At 42.5% G+C, this 27,410-nt stretch overlaps 1 protein-coding gene and 1 long non-coding RNA gene across 27 annotated transcripts; one reads left to right on the plus strand and one right to left on the minus strand.

Moving 5' to 3' along the window:
• Window positions 1-399: 399 nt before the first annotated feature.
• On the plus strand, window positions 400-4,005 carry LOC112895036. The gene is made up of 6 exons (XM_025962899.1): window positions 400-607; window positions 777-902; window positions 1,006-1,068; window positions 1,175-1,258; window positions 1,329-1,401; window positions 1,817-4,005. Exons 1-5 carry the CDS (start codon window positions 524-526, stop codon window positions 1,380-1,382), a joined length of 411 nt encoding a protein of 136 aa, XP_025818684.1. The 5' UTR covers window positions 400-523; the 3' UTR covers window positions 1,383-1,401; window positions 1,817-4,005.
• Window positions 4,006-4,347: 342 nt separating this feature from the next.
• Window positions 4,348-15,705, minus strand: LOC112893422. 26 transcript variants are annotated; one of them, XR_003228798.1, is made up of 12 exons: window positions 15,524-15,704; window positions 15,240-15,426; window positions 9,098-9,268; window positions 7,115-9,009; window positions 6,900-7,000; window positions 6,365-6,467; window positions 5,961-6,148; window positions 5,503-5,856; window positions 5,084-5,151; window positions 4,882-4,994; window positions 4,728-4,800; window positions 4,348-4,640 (listed from the first exon to the last, which is right to left on the minus strand). It is a non-coding gene; the product is annotated as an uncharacterized LOC112893422 (long non-coding RNA). The 26 variants fall into 26 exon arrangements; XR_003228800.1 differs by having other exon boundaries at window positions 6,900-7,006; XR_003228814.1 differs by having other exon boundaries at window positions 6,365-7,047; window positions 7,115-7,216; window positions 8,786-9,009; window positions 15,524-15,703.
• Between the last annotated feature and the right edge of the window lie 11,705 nt (window positions 15,706-27,410).

Here is a 27,410-nt window from a genome sequence, read left to right on the forward strand (position 1 = left end):
ATTCAAGAGCATAAGTATGTGTAATAAGACGCGCATGCTGTTGATTACAACCAAATAAAAACTTAATCAAAATGATCAGGATTGACACACGACTGAACACTAGTACTACAGGATGAAGAGTTGATCAAAAGAAGACCAAACAGAGGTGAAACATTAGATCGAATTAGATCAATACCTTCAATTTCATATCCCGTGCCTTCCACTGGTTAGCGGACCACTTCCAGATCCAATCTCCAACTTGAACGCCCAGACATATCTGAGACAAAAAGATGGGTCGGGGAAATGAGTTGATTCCCAAACCATGTCCTGGAGCAGAGTTACAATAATAACCTTTTGGAAAATATATTTGCTTAGCAATATGAAAGGGTAAAATGGTCAGAAAAATGCATATAGTTGTACCCTACCATTGACTAACTGTAGAATAGAAAACCCCTTGACCTGTCGTTACAACTGAAGGGCACAGCCTCATCATGCCGTCGCGCCGCCGCCGCGCCGTAACCCGCCGAAACCTATGTCTTAGAACATGGAGAAGATGAAATACAAAGATCAAGGTGAAGACGAAGCATCAAACGGGGAGGAAATTTGCAAGACGGTGCATCAGGATCAGGTACCACAAAAAGCTTGCGAGTTCTTCGTTCTAATGCAAAGAAAGGCCTGGAAAATAAGAGCATGTAGTTTCTAATGAATCAACTACTGTTAATAAAAGCTATTTTAATTTCTTTGAATTGCAATTCTTGTTTTGGGTAACTATTTAAAGCAAGCATTCAATTATGTAGGGAGATGTTGCAGGTTCAGCAGTCAAAAGTCAGTGGCCATTGCTTCGGAGAGATGCTATGTCAATTGTAAATAAGATACAAAGAAGAATGCATCAATTCAAGAATATAAGCTTGATGAAAAAGAATGTAAGATGGAAACCATGAATAAAAAAGAAAAAGATCTAATCAGAAAGATGTAGGTCTATTTATTTTATTCCAAGATAATATCATTTTGTAAACTTATTTTCAGGTTCTTGCCTCTGAAGCACCAGAAAACTTGGAAAGGAACAATGAAGAAAGGCAGCAAGCGCAGGTGATGTTAAAAAAAAGACTAGACATTCTTAACTGCATTTCACTTCCTGTAAATAAAACGAACAGGTTGTTCATTGAGCTGTACGTGATTAATTTTTTATTTTCAGATTGAGTCAAATTCTGTCAGTCCATTGCATTTGGTTCAAGGAGTAGGAAACAGAAATGAAGATGTAGTAACAGATTTGGAAAAGGTAACAAAACTAAACTAAGAATAATATTTTAAATACTTTGATTTTGGCATTGAGCATCTTGTTTTAACAGAGAGTGGAAAACAATGCTAGTCATTACAACAAGTGTAGAACTGAACCAATCTGAAGAAGTAAACAGAGTGCCGGTAAGTTTTTTTATTTGCTAGAAATGTATTTGTAGCATTACTTAGCGAATAAATTTTGTTGATAATAAACACTTGTTTAATTTTAAACAATTTTTTTAAATGTTAGCAGAATGGTTCAATAAACAATCCATCAGAAGATGGAATTCCACAAATTGATGCAGAGATTTATCCGGTATCAATGTTCTAAAAATAACTGGCCAATTACTGAAGTTTGAAAATCATGTAATTGTTGCTCGTTTTTAAACAGAAAATTAAGGATATTGATGATGAAATGAACGCTGAAAAAGAGATTGAAAGAAATGAAAATTGTCATCAAGATGATTTAGATGTTTCTGAGGTACTTTTGTGATGCAATACTAAAAAGCTACATTGAATCTTTAGAAAAAAGAGATGCTAATTAAATACCATTTTGCAGGAAAATTTAGAAATGTCGAACGACAATGGTGAAGGGACAGTTGCTGAAGATGATGAATACTTGTTCCCGAATCCAGATGAAGCAGAAGGAATGAAGAAACCGCTCATAGGAATGAGTTTTGATACAATTGATGAGGCACACAAAATTGTGAATGTATATGGCCAACTGTACAGGTTTGCAGTCTACAGGGGTAGAAATTACAAGAACAAAAAATATTTTCTGATGTGCAATAGAAGTAAGAAAGCAAAGGAGCCAAAGAACATTCAGAAGAAAAGGAAAAGATATATTGTGAAGGGGACAAACTGCAAAATGAAGGTCATTGTAGCATTGCAAGATGGCAAGTGTAGGTTTACAGATGTTGATCTAGTTCATAACCATGACCTAGTAAGTAGTCCAGCCTTAACCAAGTTTTTTATCAGCCATCGGTACATGTCCGAAGAGGAAAAGAACTTCTCAAGGATTTTACAAGAAGCAAGGATTAAGCCAAGAAGGATAATGCAGATCTTCAAGAAAATGAAAGGGAGTTTCAGATATGTGAACTTTGGGAAAACAAATATCAACAATCTGAAACAAGCTGATAGAAGGGCTAGGCTGAGAAATTCTGATATTGACAGCACAATGGTTTTTGTTAGGAAAATGCAGAAAAGGAACCAGGTTTCTATGACACAATAAGCACTGATGAAGAAAACACAATCAAAAGTATATTCTGGACTGATTCAGCATCAAGCGTGAACTACAAGTTGTATGGTGATTTTATTTCATTTGACACGACATTAGCACAAACAAGTATAACATGCCCTTTGCTCCTGTTGTTGGAATTATTGGACATGGTAAAACTATAGTTTTTGCATATGCTCTGTTGGAAAATTAAAAGGCTCAAGCATTCTCATGGTTATTCAATACTCTGTTGGAGGTCATGGATCGGAAGAGACCAGAAATCATAATAACACATCAAGATGCAGCGATGAAGAAAGCAATAGCAGAAGTTTTTGGAAACGAAATACAAAGAAATTGCTTTTGGCATGTTATGCGTAATGCTTGAGAGAATCTCGGTACATTTTTGAAAGAGAGACTGGGAAAGGAACTAGAAAAAGTCATTTGTGGATCTATAAGCAAGGAAGAATTTGAAGATGGTTGGCAAGCTGTTGTGGAAAAGTATAATGGCAAGGAAAATTCAACCCTGAAATTGATGTGGAAAACGAGAAGCATGTGGGCACCAGCTTATTTCATAGATGTGTTTTGCCCTTTCATCAAGACTGCTGGTAGAAGTGAAAGCACTAATTCATCATTCAAAGACTATGTAATGCACAATGATTCAATAGAGACTTTTCTTCAGCAATGTGAGATTTTTTAGGAAGAGCAAGGTGAGATAGAAAGAAGAGATAGGTTTGAATCAAATGTTTTGGACCTAGTATTTGCAATAATGCAGAGGACTGAAAGGCATGCAACAAAAAATATACACCAGAAGTATTTATGTCAAATTCCAAAAAGAATTGCATAATGCTGGACCATATTCAGTAGAAGAGCTAGTAAAAGATGTGGAATATGAAGTGAAAAGGGAAATGGAACATGCAGATATCGAATTTTATAGGAAGAGATTAAAAATTGAAGTGGATAGAAGCAGCAATACTTTCAATTACATCTGTAAAAAATTCAGTAGAGATGGAGTATTATGTTGCCATTTACTTAGATTATTCACCCAACTTGGAGTGAATGAAATTCCAGAACAGTACATCAAGAAAAGATGGACTAAGCTATACCAGGAAAATGAGTTGAAATTGCAGAAGCAGGTCGTGCTAAATGGTAGTGGAACTGACAATGATTAGCCAGTGCTAACACATGTTATGTTGTTGAAGACGGTTTCTGTATTGTGTTCTAGAATATGTAAAGACAAAACTAAAAGTGAAGAATTCATGAAGAAAATTGAAGCGGCTTATGAGAGTTTGCAAGCCTTAGAACTGAATGATAAAGGAAGTGCAGAAAACACAGTGATATATAAAGATCCAGAAATCAACATGGAGGCTGCAAGTGTGGATAAGGGGCATAGATTAATGAGGCCAGCAGAAGATAATACGATAAAAAAGAAATAAAAAAGTGGAAATCCAGCAAAGAGGGTTCTGAATATTATGTATGACATTGATCTGATTTACCTTATGTGATAGAATGAGGGCGTGATTTATAAACATGTACTGGATGGTAGTATGCTTGTGAATGATTGGCTCATATCTTTCACTGCAAAGTAATTCTGGTTGTATAATGCATGATTAATTTGAATAGCAATCTTCTTTTTATGAATACAATATTAAACAGATATTAAGCTTTATGAATATCTTAGAAATTGTGATTAATTTTTTTTTCAAATTTATATCTGGAAAACTGCAAACTGGAAGAGCAAAATCTGATTGACTGAAAATTCATAAGAAATCAGAGAGCTTTATAAAAAGCAATCCGAGAGCTTTATAAAAGCCATCAAAGAACATATACTGATGAACCAAAATTACATAAGCAATCAGATAGTTTTACAATTTGAATTCCAAAATCGAAGGACAATAAATAAAGATCCCATATTTCAATTGAACTGGTTGACAAATAACTTTTTACAGCAACGCTACCGGATCCAAAAATGATCCGTAACACAATATAAAAATAGTACAGTGAAGGTACATCGAGAAAGAGGCTTGAGAAGTCTGTGTCTAAAGATACTAATAAGCTAACATTATCAAGATACATCTTCCTGATTTGTAATTGTTTCTACATCGATCTCATTTAGATCAGAGGACATCAGCCAGTAAGCGATGAGTTTCCTAAATTCATTTGCCAGAACCTGGGGGAGGAAAATTATATGAATGTTAGTATACAAAAAACAAAAAATAGAAAAATTATCTAAAAAGACAAAGAGAGAAGCATTTACATGACCAAACTTCTTTTCAAATTTGCCATCCCAATGGTACAAGAACAGCATAACATATATCCCTAAATTTGACCTACAAACAACCAAACCAATAAATTATGAAGTTTACGAAAACATATTTTGAAAATCAGTGTAGTATTAAGATTTTAATTACCTTTGAAAAATGGAATTTTAATGCTTTGGGCATCGTGGGACTTGAAGTGGATAATTTGAGATTTCCCTTTGAAAAACATTAGCCCTTTGGCAAGTTGACTGAAAATTTTGAACCTGCAATGTTAAAGTAAAAGTGAACGTAAATCTTGATGTTAAAAACAGTAAACCAAAAAAAATAAGAACTGAATTATGATTACAAATACCAAGCAATTTGCTGCGAACTTAATGGAATTCATAGGCAGACAATCTTCAGAACGGATACTCCAAAGTGCTGGATCAAGAAAATCAACTTGTTTTGATACATTGTTGATATAGAACAGAACCTAGTGATCAGGCTATCTCCAACCGTCGTTCTCTATATCATTCTCTATATCCGTCATTTACAGACTTCTCTACGAGATTCTCTCCTCTATATCTCATTTCTCTTCAACAACGTTCTCTAAATCTCGTTCTCTATACATTAAACCCTATATTAGAAATGTATTTTGTTCCAAATTTTTGTACGTACGTATTTATCATACCTCAAATGCTATGGACATATTTTATTTTTATTTAATCCAGTGTTTAAAACGTAAAGAAAAAATAGAGAAGAGGAGAGAGAATCTCTATATATAGAAAAAACCTGCAGCGTTCTCTATTTTAGAGGACCATTTAGAGAACGCTGCTGGAGCATATAGAGAACAGAATCTTCTCTATATATTGGGTAGAGAACGGTTTAGAGTCTCCTGTTGGAGACAGCCTCACTTAGGATGATATGGAGGCAAAACTGCAGAAATAAAATGGATATACACAATATTTTAAAAATCTATTTGATCATTAAAGTGAAGAATATATATGTAGGTATTAAAAAAACTAAAAAAGGGAAAATACAAATTACAATATCAGCAGAAGAAATGTCCATATCCTCATGTATCTTGAGTACTTGATGTTGAATAAAATCAGGAACGAAAGTGGTTGGATCTGAACAGAGTTTGTACTGTCAAGAAAAGAGAATTATGTAGTAAAATAATGAAAATGTCATAACTGAAAAAATTAATATGCAGTAAGATTTTAAAAAATATATTGTAGACTAATATTTACCACTAAATCAACAGGAAAAACAGTTTTTGAAATAGAACAATTTGTTCCAGCAATCTGTTTGTGGTTGTTGTTAAATAATTTAATGAAAGCCTCCATAACAGCCTCTTGAACAAAACCCATTAGCTGAAGAGAAAAGTCTGAATTGATCATAACAACATTTTGAGCCTTGTATATAAACAGTTGTAGGCCTGCCATTAAAAGGTAAATCTAGGTTCAGTAAAGTAAATCCTATATAAAGTGACATAATGACTATAGATTCAGGATGAAGAAAGAAAAAAAAGAGAAAAGAAGCATATGATGGATCGTTGCCAATGCTCTGGAATTTTTGAACTCTAACATACTTCAGATACATAATCTCCATGACATTGGATATATAAAGTTTGACAGAAGTATTATTGTTGAACCTTGAAACAGTAGATAACTTTTTTGAGGTAAAATTATCTTCCTCCAGTGCATCAATCGTTGACTTCTGTTCACAAACTCCGGAACTACTATTAATATTTTTATCTGTAGAAAGCTTTGAGATAAGCCAAATTGAGAATAGAAAGAGAAAAAGCATAAAGAATAGAAGTTTTAAATTGAAAAAACAAAACAAGAACAAACAGATTTGAACAAAAATGGAGATTGGTAAAAGGAGATTGGTAATCTGGACCTATATAGCAGATCTGAACATACAGATCTTAGCACATAAGATGGAATAAAACAACATGCATATTTGAACAAAACTGGATATTGGTAAATGAATTTGACAAACTAACAGGAAACTGCTTTAAATGCTGCCAACGAACCACTCATGTCTGCGATTGCAGCGAGATTGGGATGAATAATAAAAATCTTAGCACAGGAAGAAGATGAATAATCTGGACCTATATAGTATATCTCACAGAAAAAGGAAAAAGCTATAAAGGCGGGAAAGAAAGAGTTGGGAATAAATCTTACTTCTCTTGTATCTTCCATATAATCTAGATGCCTAGATGAGTTGAATGAATCTTACAAATAGTGTCCCGTGATTTAGATCTAAATCAGTTTGGCGAACAGCACTGTATCTTATTCAAAAAAATCATATAGTGCTTGAGAGACCTAAGATCTAAAAAGAAAGGAATGGGATTCAAATCTAGGAGGGCATTCAAGTGCCTAATTCAAGTGCATCTTACCTCCATGCGCAGTTCGATAGATCCGAAACACTTGAAGAAGATGAATTCACCAAGAAGAAAGGAGATGCGGGGGAGAGACAGAAACAGAGTTGGGAGCCCCCCCTGAGCGAAGAATAGAGGAAATTAATTTTCTATGGCGAGGCAGTTACCTTTTGTATAATAACAGAAGTATTAATAAGCTGGTGCAAAGTTTGAAACACATGGAATAAAAAAAAATAAAAAGGACAAAAATATTTGTCACGTGAAAAAAATAACTTATTATTTAAATATAACATATTAAAATGTGAACAAAATTAATATTTTATTTGGAAGCAAAAAAAGAAATTTTTTATTAAAACAATTTTATAAATAAAAAGTTGGAATAAAAATGTTGATTTGTTAGAGTAGAAGATTTTAGTAATGCCTATGGAACATAAAATTTAATTATATGGAACAAAACAAACCTCAAGTCCGAAGAGTTTATTATTTTGTTCCAACAAGACAACTAAGAAATGATGTAATTAAACAATTAAATAGAAAAAATTGTTTTTATAAAATATTGTTTAAAAGAAAATGTTGATGTAGAACAAAGTGGGTTAAAAATATAACAAAATACAATAGAGGGGAACAAAAAAGTTGCTTATTTAGAATTTTGCTTTAGTGAAAAATTTTAGTAAAGCCTGTGGAACATAAAATTTAATTATACGCGACAAATAAACCTCAAATCCGATGAGTTTATTAACTTTTCACTAGAACAACTAATAAATGATGTGATTAGAACCGTGTTGAACAAAATATCTTCAAGTCCAAAAGGAGATTATTAATTTTTTGCATTAGAACAAATAGTAAATGCCATACAACATTGATTTAGAAGAAAATGTTGAAGTAGAAAAAAAAGAGAAAAAATAGAACAAAAAATTCAGGGGAACAAAAAAAAAGCCTCAAAGTCCAAGGAGTTTATTAATTTGTTACATTACAACAATTAATAACATCGAGTCCGTGGAGATTATTAATTTGTTCCATTAGACCAAACTAATAAATGTCATAAAACCATTGTTGTAGTAGAACAAAATAATAAAGGGGAACAAAAAAAGGTGCTTATTTAGTAATTTGCTGTAGTGGAACATTATATTAAAGCATGTGGAACATAAAAATTAATTATACGTAATAAAATAAACCTCAAGTCCGAGGGGATTATTAGTGTGTTGCAATAGAAGAACAGATAAATAATGTAATTAAACTATTCAATTAAACATAATTGTTTTCAAAAAACATTGTTTAGAAGAAAAATGTTGTAATAGAGCAAAATGAGTAAATTTTTATGTTTGAAAGTGTGAATGTAAGCATGATCTATTTCATTAGACAGAGATCTCTCAAAATGAGTGCTTGGATGAGAAACAGATTTACTTGGAATAGATGTACAATATTTCTGAGATACTGCAAATGAATAAACCTCCGATGAAAGGCAAGGCAAACTATTAGAGAGAACTGACATAGCTTCGGTAGGGATTTCTGTGTTGAAGAACTTAGCAATTTCTTGAACAAGAATCTTGCAATGCTTGTGAACAAAAGGTTGAATACTCACATTAACATGAAAAAAATATTACATAGAAAAGAAATATTAAATTAGTAGTAAATAAAGTGTAAATAAAACACCACATGTGCATTAGAAAAAAGGGTTAAAAAACATACTTCTGGAGAAGAAGAGTCTACAAAGAGGGTCATTGTGCATTTCTTGGCATTTAGAAGTGTTATCAGAAGTATGAGTATTGAAATTAGAAGCTTCAGTTCCATGAACGACTCGGGTATGCCTTCCAAGAGATACATTTTTGAGCTTGGCTGACTATATGGTGTAACTGATATTTCTCGAAATTGGGTGACAAAGATATAAAATGTAAGGAGAACAAATATTACCACTGCACATGAGATAAATCATTAACTTTTAAAACCATGTATGTGAAGAATTACAATACTGATAAGGCGGGAAAAAAGGAAAAAACTTACAGATAGAATGCCAAAACAAGGTCTTGAGGACGCACTTTCTCTGTCACGATCAAGATCCATAACATATTTGAAATCCTCTCGACTGACAAAAGAAATCCTTGGAACTGAATAACACAACTTATGCTACGGATGAATAGAAAAGTTGATATCCAGGAAATCCGTATATACAACCTTACCAAAAAAAAAGAACAATATGAGAGATGAAAGAAAGGTGAAAGTATTTAAAAAATAAATAAACTAACAAAACAGACAACATTGAAAAAGAACTTATAGCAAGCAAAGGCAAACAGCCAAGGAAGTAGTGACTGCCACTTTGTGAATCATCTTTGAAAGTGTGAATGTAAGCTTGATACTTTCTAAAAGAGGATTGAATTTGATTCAATATATGACTAACCCAATCATACTCTTGAATGGAAGCAGGAGAGTTGAGAAAGTACAAAACCCAAAGTGTTCGGAGTGGAAGGACAGAGAATTGATGTAATTGCAATCAGCATAAAAGAATGCATGAAAGAATCCTCACTATGGTCAGCGAGGCAAAGGGCAACTACGTTGATAATGTTTGATTTTGAGTGACCCTTGACTTTGTAAATGGGAATACCTTTCTCAACATTAGATTTAACATCCTCTGGAACACTGTTAATATGAAGAGGTATACGACCAGAGGGAATACCAAGAACTTGTTGGATAATATGATTGGAAAGCTTGAAGAATTTATGTTGATAATGAAACTCAGCAGGACCAACAATGAAATGCTTCGTAACCTGTCACACCCGGAACCCACGGGACTGCGCACATGGCCTACATCTTAGAGGATAAGGGGTGGGGCATGGCCCACGCCCTATACCATTGTAACTACTCGTAGCGTAGTAGAACTACTCATACATTAGTAAAACTAGTCGGAGCCAGTAGGAAACTACCTGAAAACCACTCGGGTAGGGCTCTAGGGTTTGTATCCGATTAGAACTTCCATGTAACCCTGTCCCTCCAGACTATACAAGGGCGGACAAGGACCCTCCTCAAGCAGGAGCATGAGGGACAACTCGTGCCTCATGCAACAAATCATCTAGGAGATCACACGATCACCACCTAAGACAATACAAACCACACAGGACGTAGCGTATTACGCTCTCGGCGGCCCGAATCTATCTAAACTTTGTGTTTCTTGCACCTTCGAGTTCCTGATCTTGGCGACACCCTACCTACAAACTCACCACCTTGAGGGTATCCCTCAGTGGGCGTGGCGGTAAAACACCGACAGCTGGCGCGCCAAGTAGAGGTGTTCATCGAGCATCCACTGGAGAACTCGATAGCATCTCTTAGCTTCACCAGCACAGCTCGACGAGGGCACAACTTTCATCTTTGGCTCCTGGATCTGCATCGCCAACGGCTTGGGTAGCTTCAACAGCCACCTAGCCGACCCCAGGAAGCCGGAGGCCTCTACACCAACTCGATGCAGCGACCTCGGTAAGTTCATCGATAATCTCGACGAGTCACTGCTCCCCGATCTAGCCAGGCAGATCGAGAGATTGATCGTTTTCGACGCGACTTCAACTCGTGCTGCACTAGGACTACTCGGATCGGATTCAAACCAATCTAAGGAGGCTACGCAATCCAAGTCCCTCTCTGACTTGGAGGAGGACTTGGATCGCCTTCTCAAGATTCGAGATGAGCGAGCCACTGCTTGTCGGGGGGGCCCCATTTTCGACAACTACTCAGACTGAAACGAAGAGTACCCGTTAATTACAAGTTGGAGCCGAGGAGGACTCGAGGACTCGGGAGCCGCTGCTCGTCGGGAGGCCCCAGTTCTCGACAACCACTCACAACCCGATGATTACCCCAAATCGTTTTCGGGTAATCACCTAGGTTTAACCATAACATCTACGTCGCAAGGCCGTTTTGTGTACTGGAAGAGGCTAGAGCCCTCTGAGTTGAATACGACCCACGCCTTATGGTAGAATCCACCCTTCGGCGTATTAACCCTAGGGAGCCGGAAGATTTCGACTACTCTACTCAACCTCAGCACGCGTCACAACATAGACGCGCTGCAGCAACAACCTCGACTATTCGACGTGCGCTGCAGTTACGACTGCTTTGACAAATCAGCCGCGCCAATGACAACTTCAACTACTCATCTCGACTAGAGAATGAGCCTTAAACTACTCGGCGACTAGCTCCGCATGGTTAACAACTAGTTGGAATCAGCTCCGACTAGTCGGCTTCGTCGACAAATCGCCCACGGATCAAAGCTACGCTTCATTGCCTACTTTTTGCGCAACGCGCACTCTCTCCATCGGCAAACTCGAAACCCCCAAACCATGTCTAGATTGGTTTGAGGCAGTTCAACCTAGGACCCTCTCCGCATTGGAAGAGGATTTGGGTCATCTACCACCACTTGGAGAAGGAGAAGCCACTACGCATCGAGGGGCTATTGCTTCCGACAACTACTCGGATTCAACTATTGATGTGACCCGGGGTCTGGTTAGGGGATTAGATTGGTCGGGCAGGTTTGGGCATCAGAAGGGCATGAAACCCTCCAGGTCTCTCAAATCAAGTCCACCATGATTCATTGCCACACCTAGCAAACTCCCTTTTCAAGAAGGCAGGCCCCTCCTCCTTTTCGACGATGAAGATGAGAGCCAGGTGGCACGCAACGCCAAACGCTTCGTGCCCAATCGAGAAGTTTTCATGATTCAAGTCGGCGAGGACTATGAAGGCTTAGTGCTGGTCCAGCTAGACGACTACAACGACTACCTTGCTGATCCACTAGATGAAGACGTGGACGTAACAATGGATAGTGAATCCCTAGACAACATCAAGGTAGAAGATGCAGATGACATACAGAAGGAACACCGTAGGCTCATCAATGCGAAGCACGCCAAACGCAGGCACCACATGGTCAAGATGAACCAGTAGGGGAGCGGCAACCTCCACAACTCCTCCACGGGTGACCTTCGCGCCATCATCAACGCTGGCCAGGACGCCCATAATATCATCATTGCCAGGCAGCAGGAGCGCAAAGAAGTGGAAGCCTATAGCCCCACCCACTATCAACTCCCTCTCGACTACCTGGAGACAACTCGGAAGCGCAAGCCAGAAGCTGGGGAACAATCCACCCGTACAAAGAAGACTCTCAGTTCAAAGGAACGATTCGAGGAAGCCCTCCACGGGCAATGCCCGTGGCACCCGAAGAGCAAGCATTCCATGTTTGAATGTCAAACCCTTCGTAGGGCCCTGGGAGCTCCTCTAAAACTCTGAAGAAAGGCAACAGGACTACCTAAATAATGATTTATACATAAAGTAAGTACCCGATTCAAGGAGATTTTCTGAGTGTCTTTTAGATGTTTCGCTTGTTTAAACCATTGTTTTGGGATTATATCTTGAAACAAGGGGTTCCATACACCTAAAAGCACCCCTTTTTACCACTTAGTCAGGGTCGCCATTTATGTTTATTACTCGGGTTAATCATGACTCCCTCGCTAAACTCAAGGAACCCTATCACAGCCGAGCCATGCGAGTGCCAAAAGTGGTCACGTCGTTTGGCAATGACTAGTTGAACCCATTAATTAGTCAAATAAAGCACTTACATGATTATCTATCAAATACTACCAGTAACCCTCAGATTACTAGTTTCCGACTAGTTTTCTATGTTACTGAAGGGCATTGCTCCTAAACTTCTAGTAACACTCTGTTTACTAGTTTTCAACTAGTATTACGTGTAGTTTATTGAAGGGGCCTTGCTCCCGTACAACCTCACCAACGGTCTCGGCAGAAATAAATTTTTCTAACCAGAAGCAGCCTGAAGCACCCGTACCACCCGCATGGATGTCAACCGTGCAATCGACGACTTGATCGACAACCTGGAACCCCTCGAACCGAATCCATCTCATTCAAGGTCCTGTACCACAAGTTCTTCTCTTAGTCGGAGGAGGATTTGGACCGCCTACCTCAAGTCGGAGGAGGATTTGGATCGTCTACCACATCGTAGACTACAACGACTACTACTCGGATTCGACTTTGACTAGCTGGGTTCATCAACAACCGTCAGCGACTACTTGACTTCGTGAAGAATGCACGACGACACGCTGGTGACTACTTCGACTACTCGTTTCGCCTACAAGACTAGTCGGAGACGACTATACTTGACGACACGCTGGTAACTACTTCTACTACTCGTCTCGCCTACAAAACTAGTCGGAATCGACTCTGACTAGTCGGCTTCATCGATAGTTCAAGATCCAGCAGCAACTTGGCCGATGCCTAGGCTCGGAGGCTGGTGCCACCGACTACTTGGCATATACTATGCGACTCATCTAGCTCCCAGGCTCGGGGGCTGGATACGATACGGCTCTCAGCGACCAAGGTTTGATTTGAGCGATAATTTAGGACGCTTTTTGGTGAAGTTATTTGTTTAACCATTTTTTCAGAAAATTCATCCCGTAAAAAGCGGGTTTTCGAATTTCTGTACCAACTTACCCATCTTAACCATCAAATCTTTACCGTCATATATTGCATGCCACGATTCTTTGGATCCTTTACTCAAAACCTTGAGGATTTGGATTCAAGGCTCGAGGGCTGCAGGGACACGTGTCGTTAGCAACTTATTTTTCAAATTTTTTGGAAGAAAAGGACAAAAGATTCAAGGTTATTTGACCCTCAGCCTGATTCTATGAGTCAACCTAAGGCTCGGGGGGCTACTCCATATAGAGTGCGAGTTCAATTGCACACCATATAAAAGAGGACTTGACAAGCTACTCGAGGCATGAGCACCTCATAGCCTCGATGCAGCCAATGAAGTACTCGGAAGACACCTGCAAGATGGAGTTCGGGAGAACTTAAAGACACCTTCAGAAGTACTCAGAAGCCTACAGTACTCGACTACGAAGAGCTCGAGGGCTTATCAGACCCGGACCCACGGGACTACGCACATAGCCTACATCTTACAGGATAAGGGGTGGGGCATGGCCCATGCCCTACACTAGTTGTAACTACTCGTAGCGTAGTAGAACTACTCATACAGTAGTAAAACTAGTCAGAGCCAGTAGAAAACTACCCAAAAACCACTTGGGTAGGACTCTAGGCCTCGTATCCGGCTAGGACTTTCATGTAATCCTGTCCTCCAGACTATATAAGGGCGGATAGGGACCCTCCTCAAGCAGGAGCATAAGGGACAACTCATGCCTTATGCAACAGATCAACCAGGAGATCACCTGATCACCATTTAAAGCAATGCAAACCACACAGAATGTAGGGTATTATGCTCTCGGCGACCGGAACCTGTCTAAACTTTATGTTTCTTGCACCTTCGAGTTCCTAATCTCGGTGACACCCTACCTACAAACTCACCACCTCGGGGCTATCCCTCGGTGGACGTGGCGGTAAAACACCGACATAACCCATTCAATAAAAGATATAGGGACATTGAAGATGGCTATGTTCAAAAAAGCGCCAAAACCATTTTTGATAACATAACCCTTTTGATCATCATCTAATTTATCAACAACATTTTTCAAACGTCAGGAAGAGAAACAGATCTTTAAACGATCTTGAAAGGCCATAACAGAACTATAACAAAACACAAAAACTGAAAAACTAAAATAATTGTAAGGAGAACAAAGGCGGCGATATATTTACTATGACAATCAACAGTTAATAAGCAAAATTGTGCATCCACAATTAAAATCCAAAAAAAGGGATGCAAGCAATACCAACAAAAATGTCTATAACCATTATTTAGGCACATACAAATTGTGAGTGCTTTCTTTGAGGTATAAATACCTCATTGCAACTAATAACGTATATCCAAAGAATAACAGTTTATAACTATGATCAGACTGATATATAATATTAGACACATACAAAACTAGAGAATACTCAGAACATGAAGCAATAAAAAAGTCACCTAAAAGAACAATCCTATTCCTACAGATATCAATACAATTAGACTAACTTTTGCTACACAGTTATGAACTGGTGTGGAGATACAAAAATACATTGGAAGCAAAAAAAAATAAAAGAGAAATAAAGAGAGTGAAATGAGATCCAGAATTGATGGAAAACGCCTAGAGGAATCCTTCAGAAATGGAACCCTAACCAACGGAGAGAAGATTAAACAGGGAGTGGAAGGAGAGAGAATGGGCAAAACCTTTAGGCGAGGAACCCGAACACGAGAAAGACACCACGTCGGAGAAGCCTTGAAATCTCCGGCGAATGCTCCTCGCCGGCGAAGCCCTGGAGCCACTGGAGAGAAGAACAGACCGCAGAACCTGGGAATTGCCGGCGAATCCTCCTCACACCACCGAGACCACAAAACCCTAACAGCCCGGGGAGAACTGAAAAGGGGGAGAAATGAAAAGGGCACAGAGAAGATTAGACAGGGAGGAGAGAAAGGAGAGGTTTGGGCAAAACCTTTACAAAAGGAACCCTAACATGAGAAAGACAACACGACGGAGAAGCCTTGAAATCGTCGGTGAATGCTCCTTGCTAGCAAAGCCCTGGAATCGCCAGCGAAACGCCCTCACGTGGCCGAGCCCACGAAACCCTAGCTGGAACCAGGAGAACTGAAAAAGGGAGTAAAGGGGAGGGAGGAACTTGGCTGAAACTTTGGGCCGCCAAAAAAGATAAAGGAAACGACCGGGCTGAGCTGCGAAAAAAAAAACTTCTGAGACAAAATGAATCACAGTGACGCGCGTGGCCCCTACCAATTGCGTTGGTTTTGAGGCTCCCAGCCAGGGCGCGGTTTGGACCTTAATGGGCCTCTTAATCTTGGGCTTATTGTTTTCTTCCATCGTTAATTCACGCAAGGGGTCAAAGAAGGTGCCCATGAATATGGAGTTGACAATATCCTGCATTATGTAACACCTGCCAAATCAGGTGTTTGATCGCATGTTAAAACAAAGTCTAAGTTTTCAAAATCACGGTCAAAACGGGTCAAAACACCTAAATCCTTCACCTGCTCCCGTCCGGCACTGATGGGCGCTCGACGCGCGGCTAGCGTCTACTCGCCGGCAAACTGTGCGGCGCCACAAGCGCCGGCCTCCGCGACAGCCCAGGCAGGGGCCTGCACGACGGCACGACCCCCGCCCACTTCCCCGCTGTCCTGCATTATGTAACACCTGCCAAATCAGGTGTTTGATCGCATGTTAAAACAAAGTCTAAGTTTTCAAAATCACGGTCAAAACGGGTCAAAACACCTAAATCCTTCACCTGCTCCCGTCCGGCACTGATGGGCGCTCGACGCGCGGCTAGCGTCTACTCGCCGGCAAACTGTGCGGCGCCACAAGCGCCGGCCTCCGCGACAGCCCAGGCAGCGGCCTGCACGACGGCACGACCCCCGCCCACTTCCCCGCTGCGCCCATGCCGCCGACGTCCGCGCGCCTCCCTGCACCGTCGTGCCATGACGCCGACCAGCCGTCCTCGCAAACTGCACATTGTTAACTGGAATAGGTAGCGCACCTCTCTAGGTTGCGGTACCCTTATTTATATACATGATCATGAGGTGGTTATAATTAGAGATAGACTCGGAGAGATATTAAAGAAAGGCGCAGCTCACTGAAGATAAGGACTCTATCCTAGCCATATACAGAATACATATACCATATGTCTAACACCCCCCTCAATCTGAACGTAGTATGACGATGTTCAGATTGCGCCGAAAAAAGTTGAACGATGTCACTGGTAATGGCTTGGTCATGATATCTGTGACGTGATCCTTCGTTGATATGATTCGGACATCAAGCTGCTGGCTAGACACCCTCTCTCGTACAAAATGATAGTCAACTTCAACGTGTTTTGAGCGATGATGAAAGACTGGATTTGCAGATAAATAAGTGGCCTCAATATTATCACACCAGAGCGTAGGAGGTCTCGACAGATTGATACCTAATTCTCGTAGAAGAACTTGCAACCAAATGATTTCAGTTGTGGCATCAGCAATCGCCTTATATTCTGCCTCGGTGCTTGAACGAGATACAATTGATTGTTTCCGTGAGCCCCAGGAAATCAGATTGCCTCCAAAGAATACTGCAAAACCCCCGGTACTTCGCCTATCATCCGAATCACCAGCCCAGTCAGCGTCTGAAAAAGCACTTAGTAATAAGGTAGTGTTTGGATCCAAAGTGCAAAAGGGCAAAAATTTTGCCATTTGCCAAAAGTGGCAAAAGTTTTGCCATTAGGGGTGTTTGGATCCAAATGGCAAAAGTTTTGGCAAAAGCTCATTTAAACCTCTTTTCTCCATCTCCTATCCCCTTTCCCGCCACCTCTTTCCCGCCATTTCATACAGAGTGCATAAAATTGACAATCCAAAATTTATACAGTCCAAACCAAAGTGCATACAATTATTTATCCAAAGTTCATACAGTTCCATACAAAATACATAAATTTGCACTTCTAAAGTTTATCTATTGTACAAAGCATTGGCCAGTTGATCTCGAAATTCATTCATGCTGCAATCTTCATCCAATCGTCCTGTGTCCCGTGTACGTGTTTGTGACATTGATGCCTCAACTGGAACATAGTGCTCATCACAGTCGCAACGATCAAAGTGTTCATCCATGAGCTTACTCTCTCTAATAAAATTATGCAATGCCATGCATGCTACAATTATTCGGGCTTGCTTTGCCGGTGGGTAGCTTGGCACTTTCAACAACATCCTCCACTTCATTTTTAAAACTCCAAAGGCCCTTTCCACGATATTTCTAAGTGAAGAATGAGCAAAATTGAAGGTCTCTTTCGTACCTCTGGGCATTGTGGAATTACGAAACTCTGATAGATGGTATTTTATCCCCTTGTAAGGTGCAAGATAACCAACAAGGTAGTACTTCCCTACAAAATTAATTTTCTGTTAGTAAGAAAACCAACAATAAAACAACACATGTCATGTACTTGTTGCACAGATTGGTATTGTACCTAGAGGTGGGTGTGGAAACCTTTCTTTGTACTTGTTGATGGCGTCATTGAACACTCTCATGTCGTGCACTGATCCCGGCCATCCAACAAGCACAAATGTGAATCTCATGTCAAAGTCTACAACTGCAAGCACATTTTGTGTTGTGTGCCCCTTTCGACAAAGATATTGAACCTTTTTATCATTTGGCACTATAACTTTCACATGAGTTCCATCAATTGCCCCTATACAATCATTGAAGTGTGGCCTGAATCTCGGACATTGCAACCGTCGGTGTATTGTCTTGAATTCTGGGTCCACTGGCCTAATTATATCAGCAACTAGTTTGACAAGGCATTTTAAAATTTTTCCAAAGTTGCGGTGCACTGTCTCTAGTGACCTTTGCAGTTGATTATCTACTTGTCTGACTGACTGAGATGCACCAACCATCCAAAGGAACATTCCTACGGCCTCTGTACTATTAGACTTTGATGTTGACTTGAGGCCATAAGATTGCACTAACAGGTCATGTAGTTTATAAAATATTGGTGGTGTCATCCTAAACAATTTGTAACATTCAGTTTCATCAGCTAAATTCCTCATCACCCACTCTTGACCACTTTCAGGGGCTGTCCTCCTCTTATTTTTGTGCATATAAGTGTCATGATACATACCAAAAAAGAAGATCGTCTCCATCACTTGCTTCTCATGCTCAGTCCTCCTGTAACAAGTTCAGCAGCTCTTCGTCACTTGAGTCCAACTGAGCATCCAATTCCTGTGAGACAACAAACAGTAATGCATTAGTAAACAATTGAGACAATGCTATGTGAGACCTGAAATTGTAATGAACCAGGAAACAAATGAGATAAGGACATATGACACAACAAACAGTAATGGGTCATAAACATATGAGACAACGACATTGTTCAACACAAATAGAATAGGCACACAAATGTCCAGTGACACACATGGTTTGCACACACAATTATTACATCAATATGGTACAGTAATCTAGATTTTTTCCTTGCAATATCTTCCCAGGAATGCCACCCTGCCTTCTGATGTCTCCATGTTAATGAAAAACTTCATTAGTGCCTCATCTTTGCAGATATGGGAGACTGCATAAAACTCTGGACTACTTTCATCTAACCCAGCTTGTTTTGCCAACTGTTGTGCTTTTTTAATTGCATCTTCCAACTTCGCCTCAGCATTTTCTTGTTTGCTCCCAAGTTTCTTCAAAAACAGATTCCTTTCAGCTGATTGCCTAGCAGACATGTGAAGGTATTGCTTCATCACCTTCAACATAGGGCTCTTGCTCTTCTTGATAGGACTATCTGCAGTAGACCTAGTGCTTGTACTGCTAGCCCTTTTATGCCCGCTGGAACTCATAGGGCTGTTTTCAGTTCCTTGAAGCTCCTCTTCCTCTTCCTCATATCCCTGTGCCTCATCTTCATAAAGCGCCTCATCCTCTTCTTGGCCAGGAACAAATGCACTCGATCCATCAACAGTTACATCATGGAAACAGTGCTCTAGCAAATCAAAATATTCTGGAGGTCCCCACTTCAGTTTCTTGAATTCTGGACATCCCTGAGAAAAAAAGAACAACACACAATTAGAATGGCTAAGTAAAATTCAATTATGCACAATTGAAATGCAAGGACAATTACCTTTGTTTTTGTATCCCACCAGTCTTTGCTTGCAGTAGGCCATCCTTGGTCATCACGGCATAAACCACTGTCAGTGTGCATATCTTTTATGAACCCATACATCTGCTTTAGAGTCCTAATTCGCCCACTGAGCTGCTTCGTGTCATGCCTTAAGCCTATTGCGCAATGGTACTTTGCACAAAGCTGCCTGTACCCCTCTCTAGACATGATTCCTTTGTTATAATTACCCAACCCTATTTGCTCAGAGAGGAGTTGAAGCAACACAGTATTATTGTGACTCGACCAATTTGCCTTGTCAATTTTCTTTGCAACAGTTTTTTTTCTTTTGTCAATCTACAACAATATGCATGACGAGGACATGGCATGCATATATAACATAGAAAAGAACAATAAGAACACAGTATTATTAAGCATCTATAATTCATGAGTGAGATAGTAAGATAGTAGCAACCGATGATATTAATTCATGAGTGAGATTGAAACAAAAAAATCCCCTACTCTTTCAAAATATGCTGTCTTGATTCTTTAGCTTGATGAATGAAGAAGAAAAATAAATCTTGCTTTGCAGCCCAATACAACAGTTAGTATCCAGTACAATCTTATTCCATCGGAGCTAAGAATCAGCTCCAACCATTGCATTGGTTACTCATGCATTGGAAACTTTATATCCATCAGAAGGTTGAAACTAAATAACCAGGGTACAGTTCTATTATAAAGTGCCCATAACTACTGAGTGTAGAAATATTAACTAAGAAAGGTGACTATGCCATATCATCAAAACCTATGAATTAAGCCGGAATTGGACCTGATCCATGTTTCGTTTTGTTCTCGTTTTAATTAGTATGTTACTGATTTCAACCTAAAATTGTATGCAACCAAGTCGTCAGCCTCAAATAGCAATGATCAACCATCAAGCACAAACCACCACGATACCTGAACGATCTCCTGCACGTCCTCGTCATCCTCCAGCTCGGTCCCGTCGCTGGCCCCGTACCGAGGACCAGAAGGATCACCGGGAGCAACCGAGGCAGGTGGCAACCCACCACCTCGGCCGCGGCTGGATGACAGACCTGGACCGCGTGGTTTGCGAAGGCCAACTGTGCGGATCGGGCCTCCTGTGCCACGGGGCGGTGGAGGGGAACGAACGGGCCTCTTGCGGCCATCGCTTCCGCTCCCGCCGTCGGACTGCACCAGGCTTTGGTACCTCGCCAGGTAGGGCCACCCTTCCGGCTGCGAGTTGAGGGCGAGACCTTCCATGCCCAGACGAGAGACCAGCGTCCGGGCCGCGTCGTCGGAGTAGAAATCAAATCCCTCATCAGGGGAGTACGGTTCGGGCTGGGAGAAGACATCCCGGGTCCCGTCAGCCCCAAATCCGGCCATCTCCGGTCCTGCTTTTGGGGTCGTCGGAGGCGGAGGCCGAGGAGATGCGCCGGTGGCGGTGGACTCGGCCAGTGAGGACGTGGGCGCGGTCTCAGGGAGTACTGGCTGCTACTGGCGGTGGGCGTGAGGGAGAGGCGGAGGCGGGCGCTGGCGGCGGGGTCGGCGGAGGCTGGCACTGCGGCGGGGTCGGGTGCTGGCGGTTGGGGTCGGGCGCTGGCGGCGAAGGTGGGGTCGGGCGCGGGCCGGCGAAGGCGCCGGGCGGCGGGGTCGGGCGGCGGAGGCACCGGGCGGCAGAGTCGGGCGCCGGGCGGCCTAGCAGGACTCGGCAGTGGACGGCAGGGAGTGGCGGAAGTGGCAGCGGTGGCCGTAGGGGCAGCCGGAGGCGGCGGCGAACAACTGGCACGCGAGGGTCTTGTAGCGGGGGTGGCAGATCACGGGGCGCAGCTCCCACTTGTTGCACAGCTCCGTCTTCAGGGCACCCTGCCCGTACGCCTCCATCTCCACCTCCCCGTCATCCTTCTCCTTGCCCCCTGTGTCCTGCAATCGTCATTCCTAGTTATGAGGTCAAACATAGAATCCGTGTAACAAATATTGAGTTCAGAATTGGTTTGCCGAATTAGGCCAAATCAACGACCTATCAACTAATAGAGACTGCTAATCAGTTTGTAACCAAAAAGAAAAAATTTATGAGCTGACGAATTAAGGCCATTTTTAACTGAACCTGCTATTTCAGCTTTTAAGGGATAAATTCTGCTTATTCAGATTGACCAAAACCAAGCAAACCATAAGATCACCACACCTTTTTGGGCATTCCCAAAACTAAAGATCACTATCTCAACATCCAGTTGCAGCATAGGCAGATGCAAAAGATGAGTATAAAACTCGAGGTGTAATTCCAACTTGTGGAATTCAGCATTGCCTGCCCTGTGTAACCATGAGCTGCGTGCTTTCGAATTTTCAGTACACTATTCTGAATTAAACCCATTCAACATATCCTGACCATTTATGCAGTTGTAAATGCCAGATGATACCAACCAGAAAATTACCAGTGCTCGTGTGATTTTGGAAGCTTGGCATTGAGTTTTCCCCCCAACATAAGCCAACTGCTTCTCAATTATTACCAAATTCCAGGAAACAGTGATTTGTTATGTGCAAATTCTAGCGAGATGAACATTGAGCAGGCAAGGTTCTGGGCGGCGTGAAATTGCGGCTATCGAATAGTGAGATTTGGGGTCTCACCTCCTTCGCTGGGGACGCGCGAACACGGAGGCGCTATGGTTGGATCTCGCGCAGCGGCTGCTTCGGCGAGATGAAGCTCTTCGAGCGTATGGAGATGCTCTTCGGGGCGCATCCGGATGCTGCTTCAGCCTGCACGGGCTTCAGCGACGGTGTCAGAGCCACCGCGGATGCTTGATTGCTCTGCTCGGCGACCACGAGCTCCTCGAGGAGGTGGGAGAGGTGCAGGTTCTCGGCACCGAGGCGGATGCGCTCGCGGCGGGGTCGGGCGGCGGGCGGCGGGGTCGGGTGGTCGCGCGCCGAGAGGAGGGGTCGGGCGGCGGGCGGCGGGGTCGGGCGGCGGAGGCGCCGGGCGGCGGGGTCGGGCGCCGGGCGGCGGGGGGCCGGGCGGCGGGGGCGCCGAGCGGCGGAGGTCGGGCGGATGCGGCGGAGGTCGAGCGGATGCGGGATCGAGCGGGATGCGAGATAGGGTTGCTGTTTCCTTTTGCTATCTGTTTTTGCTGTTTCCTTTTTGCCATAGGGTGTTTGGGTCCAAATGGAAAAAAAGAGCAAATTTTTTGCTATTTGCCCTTTTGCCAAAGGATCCAAACAGGCCCTAAAGATCTAGACTTGGCAAAATAGAGCCCCATATCAATAGTATCATGAAGATATCTTAAAATGCGTTTGACTGCTAGCTAGTGATCGGTCGTCGGATTAGAGAGGAATTGGCATACACGGTTGACACAGAAGGAAATGTCCGGACAGGTCAATGCCAGATATTGCAAGGAGCCGACAATGCTTCAATAATGGGTAACATCTTTTGATGATAATGGAGTACCACCACTGAGAGACAGCTTCTCCTTCGGTAGCATTGGTGTAGGCACACCTTTCGAATTCATCATATTAGTCTGGTTTAACAGGTCCTGAGTATACTTACGTTGTGTCAAGAGTAGGCCCTGTTGTGTGTGCCGCACCTCAATACCAAGAAAGTAACTTAAGGAGCCAAGGTCTTTGACAGCAAAGTCAGTTCAAAGCTACTGAAGGAGTCGAGTAACTGCAGCATCAGAAGAGCTGATGATAATGATATCATCCACATAAATCAGCATATAGATTTGAACACCTTCTTTGTTGAATATGAATAAGGAGACATCTGCTTTGGATGGAGAAAACCCAAGATCAATCAACTTGGAGCTTAATTGTGAAAACAATGCTCTTGGAGCCTGTTTAAGGCCATATAATGATTTATCCAGCTTGCACAAATAATTATCCACAAAGCCAGGAGGTCATCTCATATAGACATCCTCATTAAGAAAACCATGCAGAAAAGCATTCTGAATATCAATTTGTCGAATAGACCATCCTCGAGTCACTGCTAGAGATAGTAAGAGACGAATAGTGGTTGGCTTAACAATAGGACTAAACGTCTCATCATAATCAAGACCATATTGCTGCTTAAAACCCTTCGCAACCAGATGAGCCTTGTGGCGATCAATAGTGCCATCAGATTTTTGCTTGAGCTTAAAAACCAATTTGCAGTCAATGATGTTAAGGTCATCACGTGGTGGAACTAGATGCCAAGTGTTATATCTGATTAATGCTTGAAATTCATCAGCCATCGCTTGCCGCCAAAGAGGATGTTGCAGGGCTTTAGTATGAGATGTAGGCTCAGTAGAAGAGGTACTACCACGGAGTATGTGACAGTACCATCGGTGCGTTGCTTCGGTTTGTTGATATTGTTTTGCAACCGTGTACCATATGGTTGTGGCTGTAGCTTTGCTGCAATATCGTCTGGAGTAGCCATAGCAAAAGTGGGAACCTCAGTCGAATCAGATACAGCACCTATGCTGTTGGCGCCCTTAGCCATATCGGGTGCCTCGCCCGGAGAAGAGGCCAAAACAGTTGATGTCAGCTGCAGAGAGATGTCCGGTGGAGGCGAGTTGATGTTCGGTTGAGGCGATGCTGTCGGTGTTGGATCATCTGCGGCCAAAGAGTTAGCAGGCATGGGTATACACATATGATCACAATTCGAGTTAATACTGCTGGCGCCCAATGGAATTGCATGAAGATTTAAATAGGTAGGGGATGATGGCACGTGAGAGGGATTAGTTTGTGGTGGTTGTGAGAAAGGAAAAACACTCTCATCAAAGATCACATTGCGAGAAACATAGACACGGCTAGAGTCAACATCTAGACATTTATACCCTTTGTGAAGAGAACTATAGCCAAGAAAAACACACTCCTTTGATCGAAAAGACAATTTGTGTTTGCTGTATGGACGAAGATGAGGCCAGCATGCACACCCAAAAATTCGGAGAGGGGAATAATTCGGAGGTGTATTAAAAAGACGCTCAAGGGGGCACTTATTATCGATCACACGAGTTGGCATGCGATTAATTAGATATGTGGCAGTAAGGAAAGCCTCATCCCAAAATTTTAGAGGCATGGATGCATGTGCTAGAAGTGCTAGACCAGTCTTAACAATGTGGCGATTTTTGCGTTCGGCCGACCCATTTTGTTGATGAGTATGGGGACAAGAAACTCTATGTGTAATGCCTAGGGAACGAAAAACATGTTGTGAATTTTCTAGTACTCACCACCACAATCTGATTGAACAATTTTAATTTTTGTACCTAATAAACGCTCAACATGGGCCTGAAACTGAAGAAAGAAACATGGGGCTTCAAATCGATCATGCATCAAGTAGGTCCAAGTAAATTTACTAAAATCATCGATAAAACTAATATAGTATTTGAAGCCACCAACAGATTGAGGTGCAGGACCCAGACATTAGAATAAATAAGTTCTAATGGGGACAAAGCACGATGAATGGAACTCGCATATGGCAACTGATGACTCTTAGCTAATTGACATGAATTGCAAACTTGCATAAAAGACTCTGATGAACACAAAATATTATTGAGACGTAAGATTGATTGAACTATTTGCATGGAAGGGTGACCTAGACGTGCATGTCACTGATCACGTGTGGAAGATGACCGAGTAACAAGAGCTTGCTTTAAGTCTGCAACATCCGAAAGCTTGAGGGGGTAAAGGCAGCCTTCACTGCATCTGGCCAGCAACGTTTGCCGCGTCATTGGATCCTTGATATAAAAATGCCACGGATGGAATACAAAGAAAACGTTGTTATCAAGAGTGAATTTATGAACTGAAAGGAGATGTTTAGCAATTTGTGGCACATGTAATATATTACGCAAGACAAGTGGACGTTCAGCAGTAGAAATCGAAAAGTGACCAGTACGTAAAATATCCAAACCTGCGTCGTTGCCGACCTGAACTTATTCTCCTCCATTATAGCATTCACAAACAGCAAGATGATCAAGATCACTCGTGATGTGATCTGTGGCACCGGTGTCATTATACCAATTAGGATCCACCTTGTGCGATGACGTAGATGCGAGTGCAGCGGATGGTATTTCTTCATGATAGGAATCATCCATCCTATACCAACACCGGATGGTTGTGTGGCCTAGTTTCCCGCAGATTTGGCACATGGGACGATTACTGTTCCCACGGCCACCTCCACGACACGATGCACCACCACTTCTGTTGGATGCACCACGGCCACAGCCATGATCAGGACCAAAACGACCACGACCGCCTCTGGAACCACCCCGGCCAGCAAAGCTCACGGAAGCACCAAGATTCAATTGGAGTTCGGTATGATGACGTAGCTGCCAGGCTTCAAACGCCACCAGATGAGCGAAGATGTCATCTAGCGTTGTTTTAGTAGGCAGAGTGGTCATTGATGTGACGAACGGATCGTAGTTGGTGGGTAGACCTGCAAGTAGATATGCAAAAATCTCATCGTTGCGAAGAGAAGCATCGGCCGCGGCAAGGTCTATAGCGAGACCGCGGATCTTGTGGAAGAAATCTGCCGCCATCATATCGCGCTTTTTACATGTGGCAAGTTCCACATGTATTTGCACCGTACGTGCGTGAGTGGATGATGCGAGTCACTTCTGCAAGGAATCCCAGGCTTCCTTGGCAGAGTTGGCGCTGATAACATCTCGCAGCACGTCTTCGGTCATGGAAGATAAGAGGCCGCTGAGAAGTTTTTGATAAGCATCATACCACTTTTCGTAATCTGGATTGGAGATCTGCTCGACGCCGGTCGCGGTCGAGGCAGCAACCTGCATTGTGGGTGCTGGCGAGGAGCCATCGAGGTGGCCCAACAGCTTCGTGCTTCGTAAATATGGTAGGAGCTGGGCACGCCAGAGGAGATAATTCCCCTTGGTGAGCCGTATTGTCATGGCAGGATGAAGAGGCAAGGACACCATCGTAGATTGAGAGGTGGATTTGGTGGTTGGGGAGGAGAAGGAGATCGCGGAAGAGCTGGTGGATATTAAAATTTCCTTGGCTGAGATACCATATTAACTGGAATAGGCAGCGCACCTCTCTAGGCTGCGGTACCCTTATTTATATAGATGATCATGAGGCGGTTACAATTAGAGATAGACTCGGAGAGAGATTAAAGGAAGGCACAGCTCCCTGAAGACAAGGACTCTATCCTAGCCATATACAGAATACATATACCATATGTTTAACACACATCAATACCCGGCCACCAGCTCCACCGCGACCTCATCTACAACCCAACCCGCCTAGCCTTCTTCTCCCTCACCCTTTTTCCTCTCTTCTTCTTCCTCGCGGGCAGAATAGACCGAGCCAAGTAGAGCCACCATTGCCACCCGAAATCCGCCGGCCGGCCACCATTGGAGCCCGCTCGAAGCTACAAGCCTCCCATCGAGGACCCTCTTCTGCCCCTCCTCCTCTCCATCCGACCTGCAAAACAGGTTCATGGTGAGCCACTGATGCTCCCTGGCCCTTTCCCCGCGCGATACCGTCGCCGCGGCGCTGGGAACATTGCCACGCCATCATGGCCGACCCGCTGCTGTCGCCGTGTTCATAGCGGGCCGCACGTGCTGGGCTCACGCCGCGCCGCTAGCGCCACGGCAGCGCCCGGCCACATTGGCTACCGGTCCCACTCCGTCCCACCGCCGGCCGGCCTCTCCGCCGGTGGGAGCCGCATGCTGGCCATGGCCCGTGCTGGCTATGGCTCGGCCGTGACCCAGTGAGGCCGCCTTGACCAGTGGGGCCGCTAGTCAGTGGCAGTTAGGGATTAAATTTTTTCTAATTTTTGTTTTATTCC

The sequence above is a fragment of the Panicum hallii genome, chromosome 5, assembly GCF_002211085.1.
Source record: "Panicum hallii strain FIL2 chromosome 5, PHallii_v3.1, whole genome shotgun sequence".
Taxonomy (NCBI): domain Eukaryota; kingdom Viridiplantae; phylum Streptophyta; class Magnoliopsida; order Poales; family Poaceae; genus Panicum; species Panicum hallii.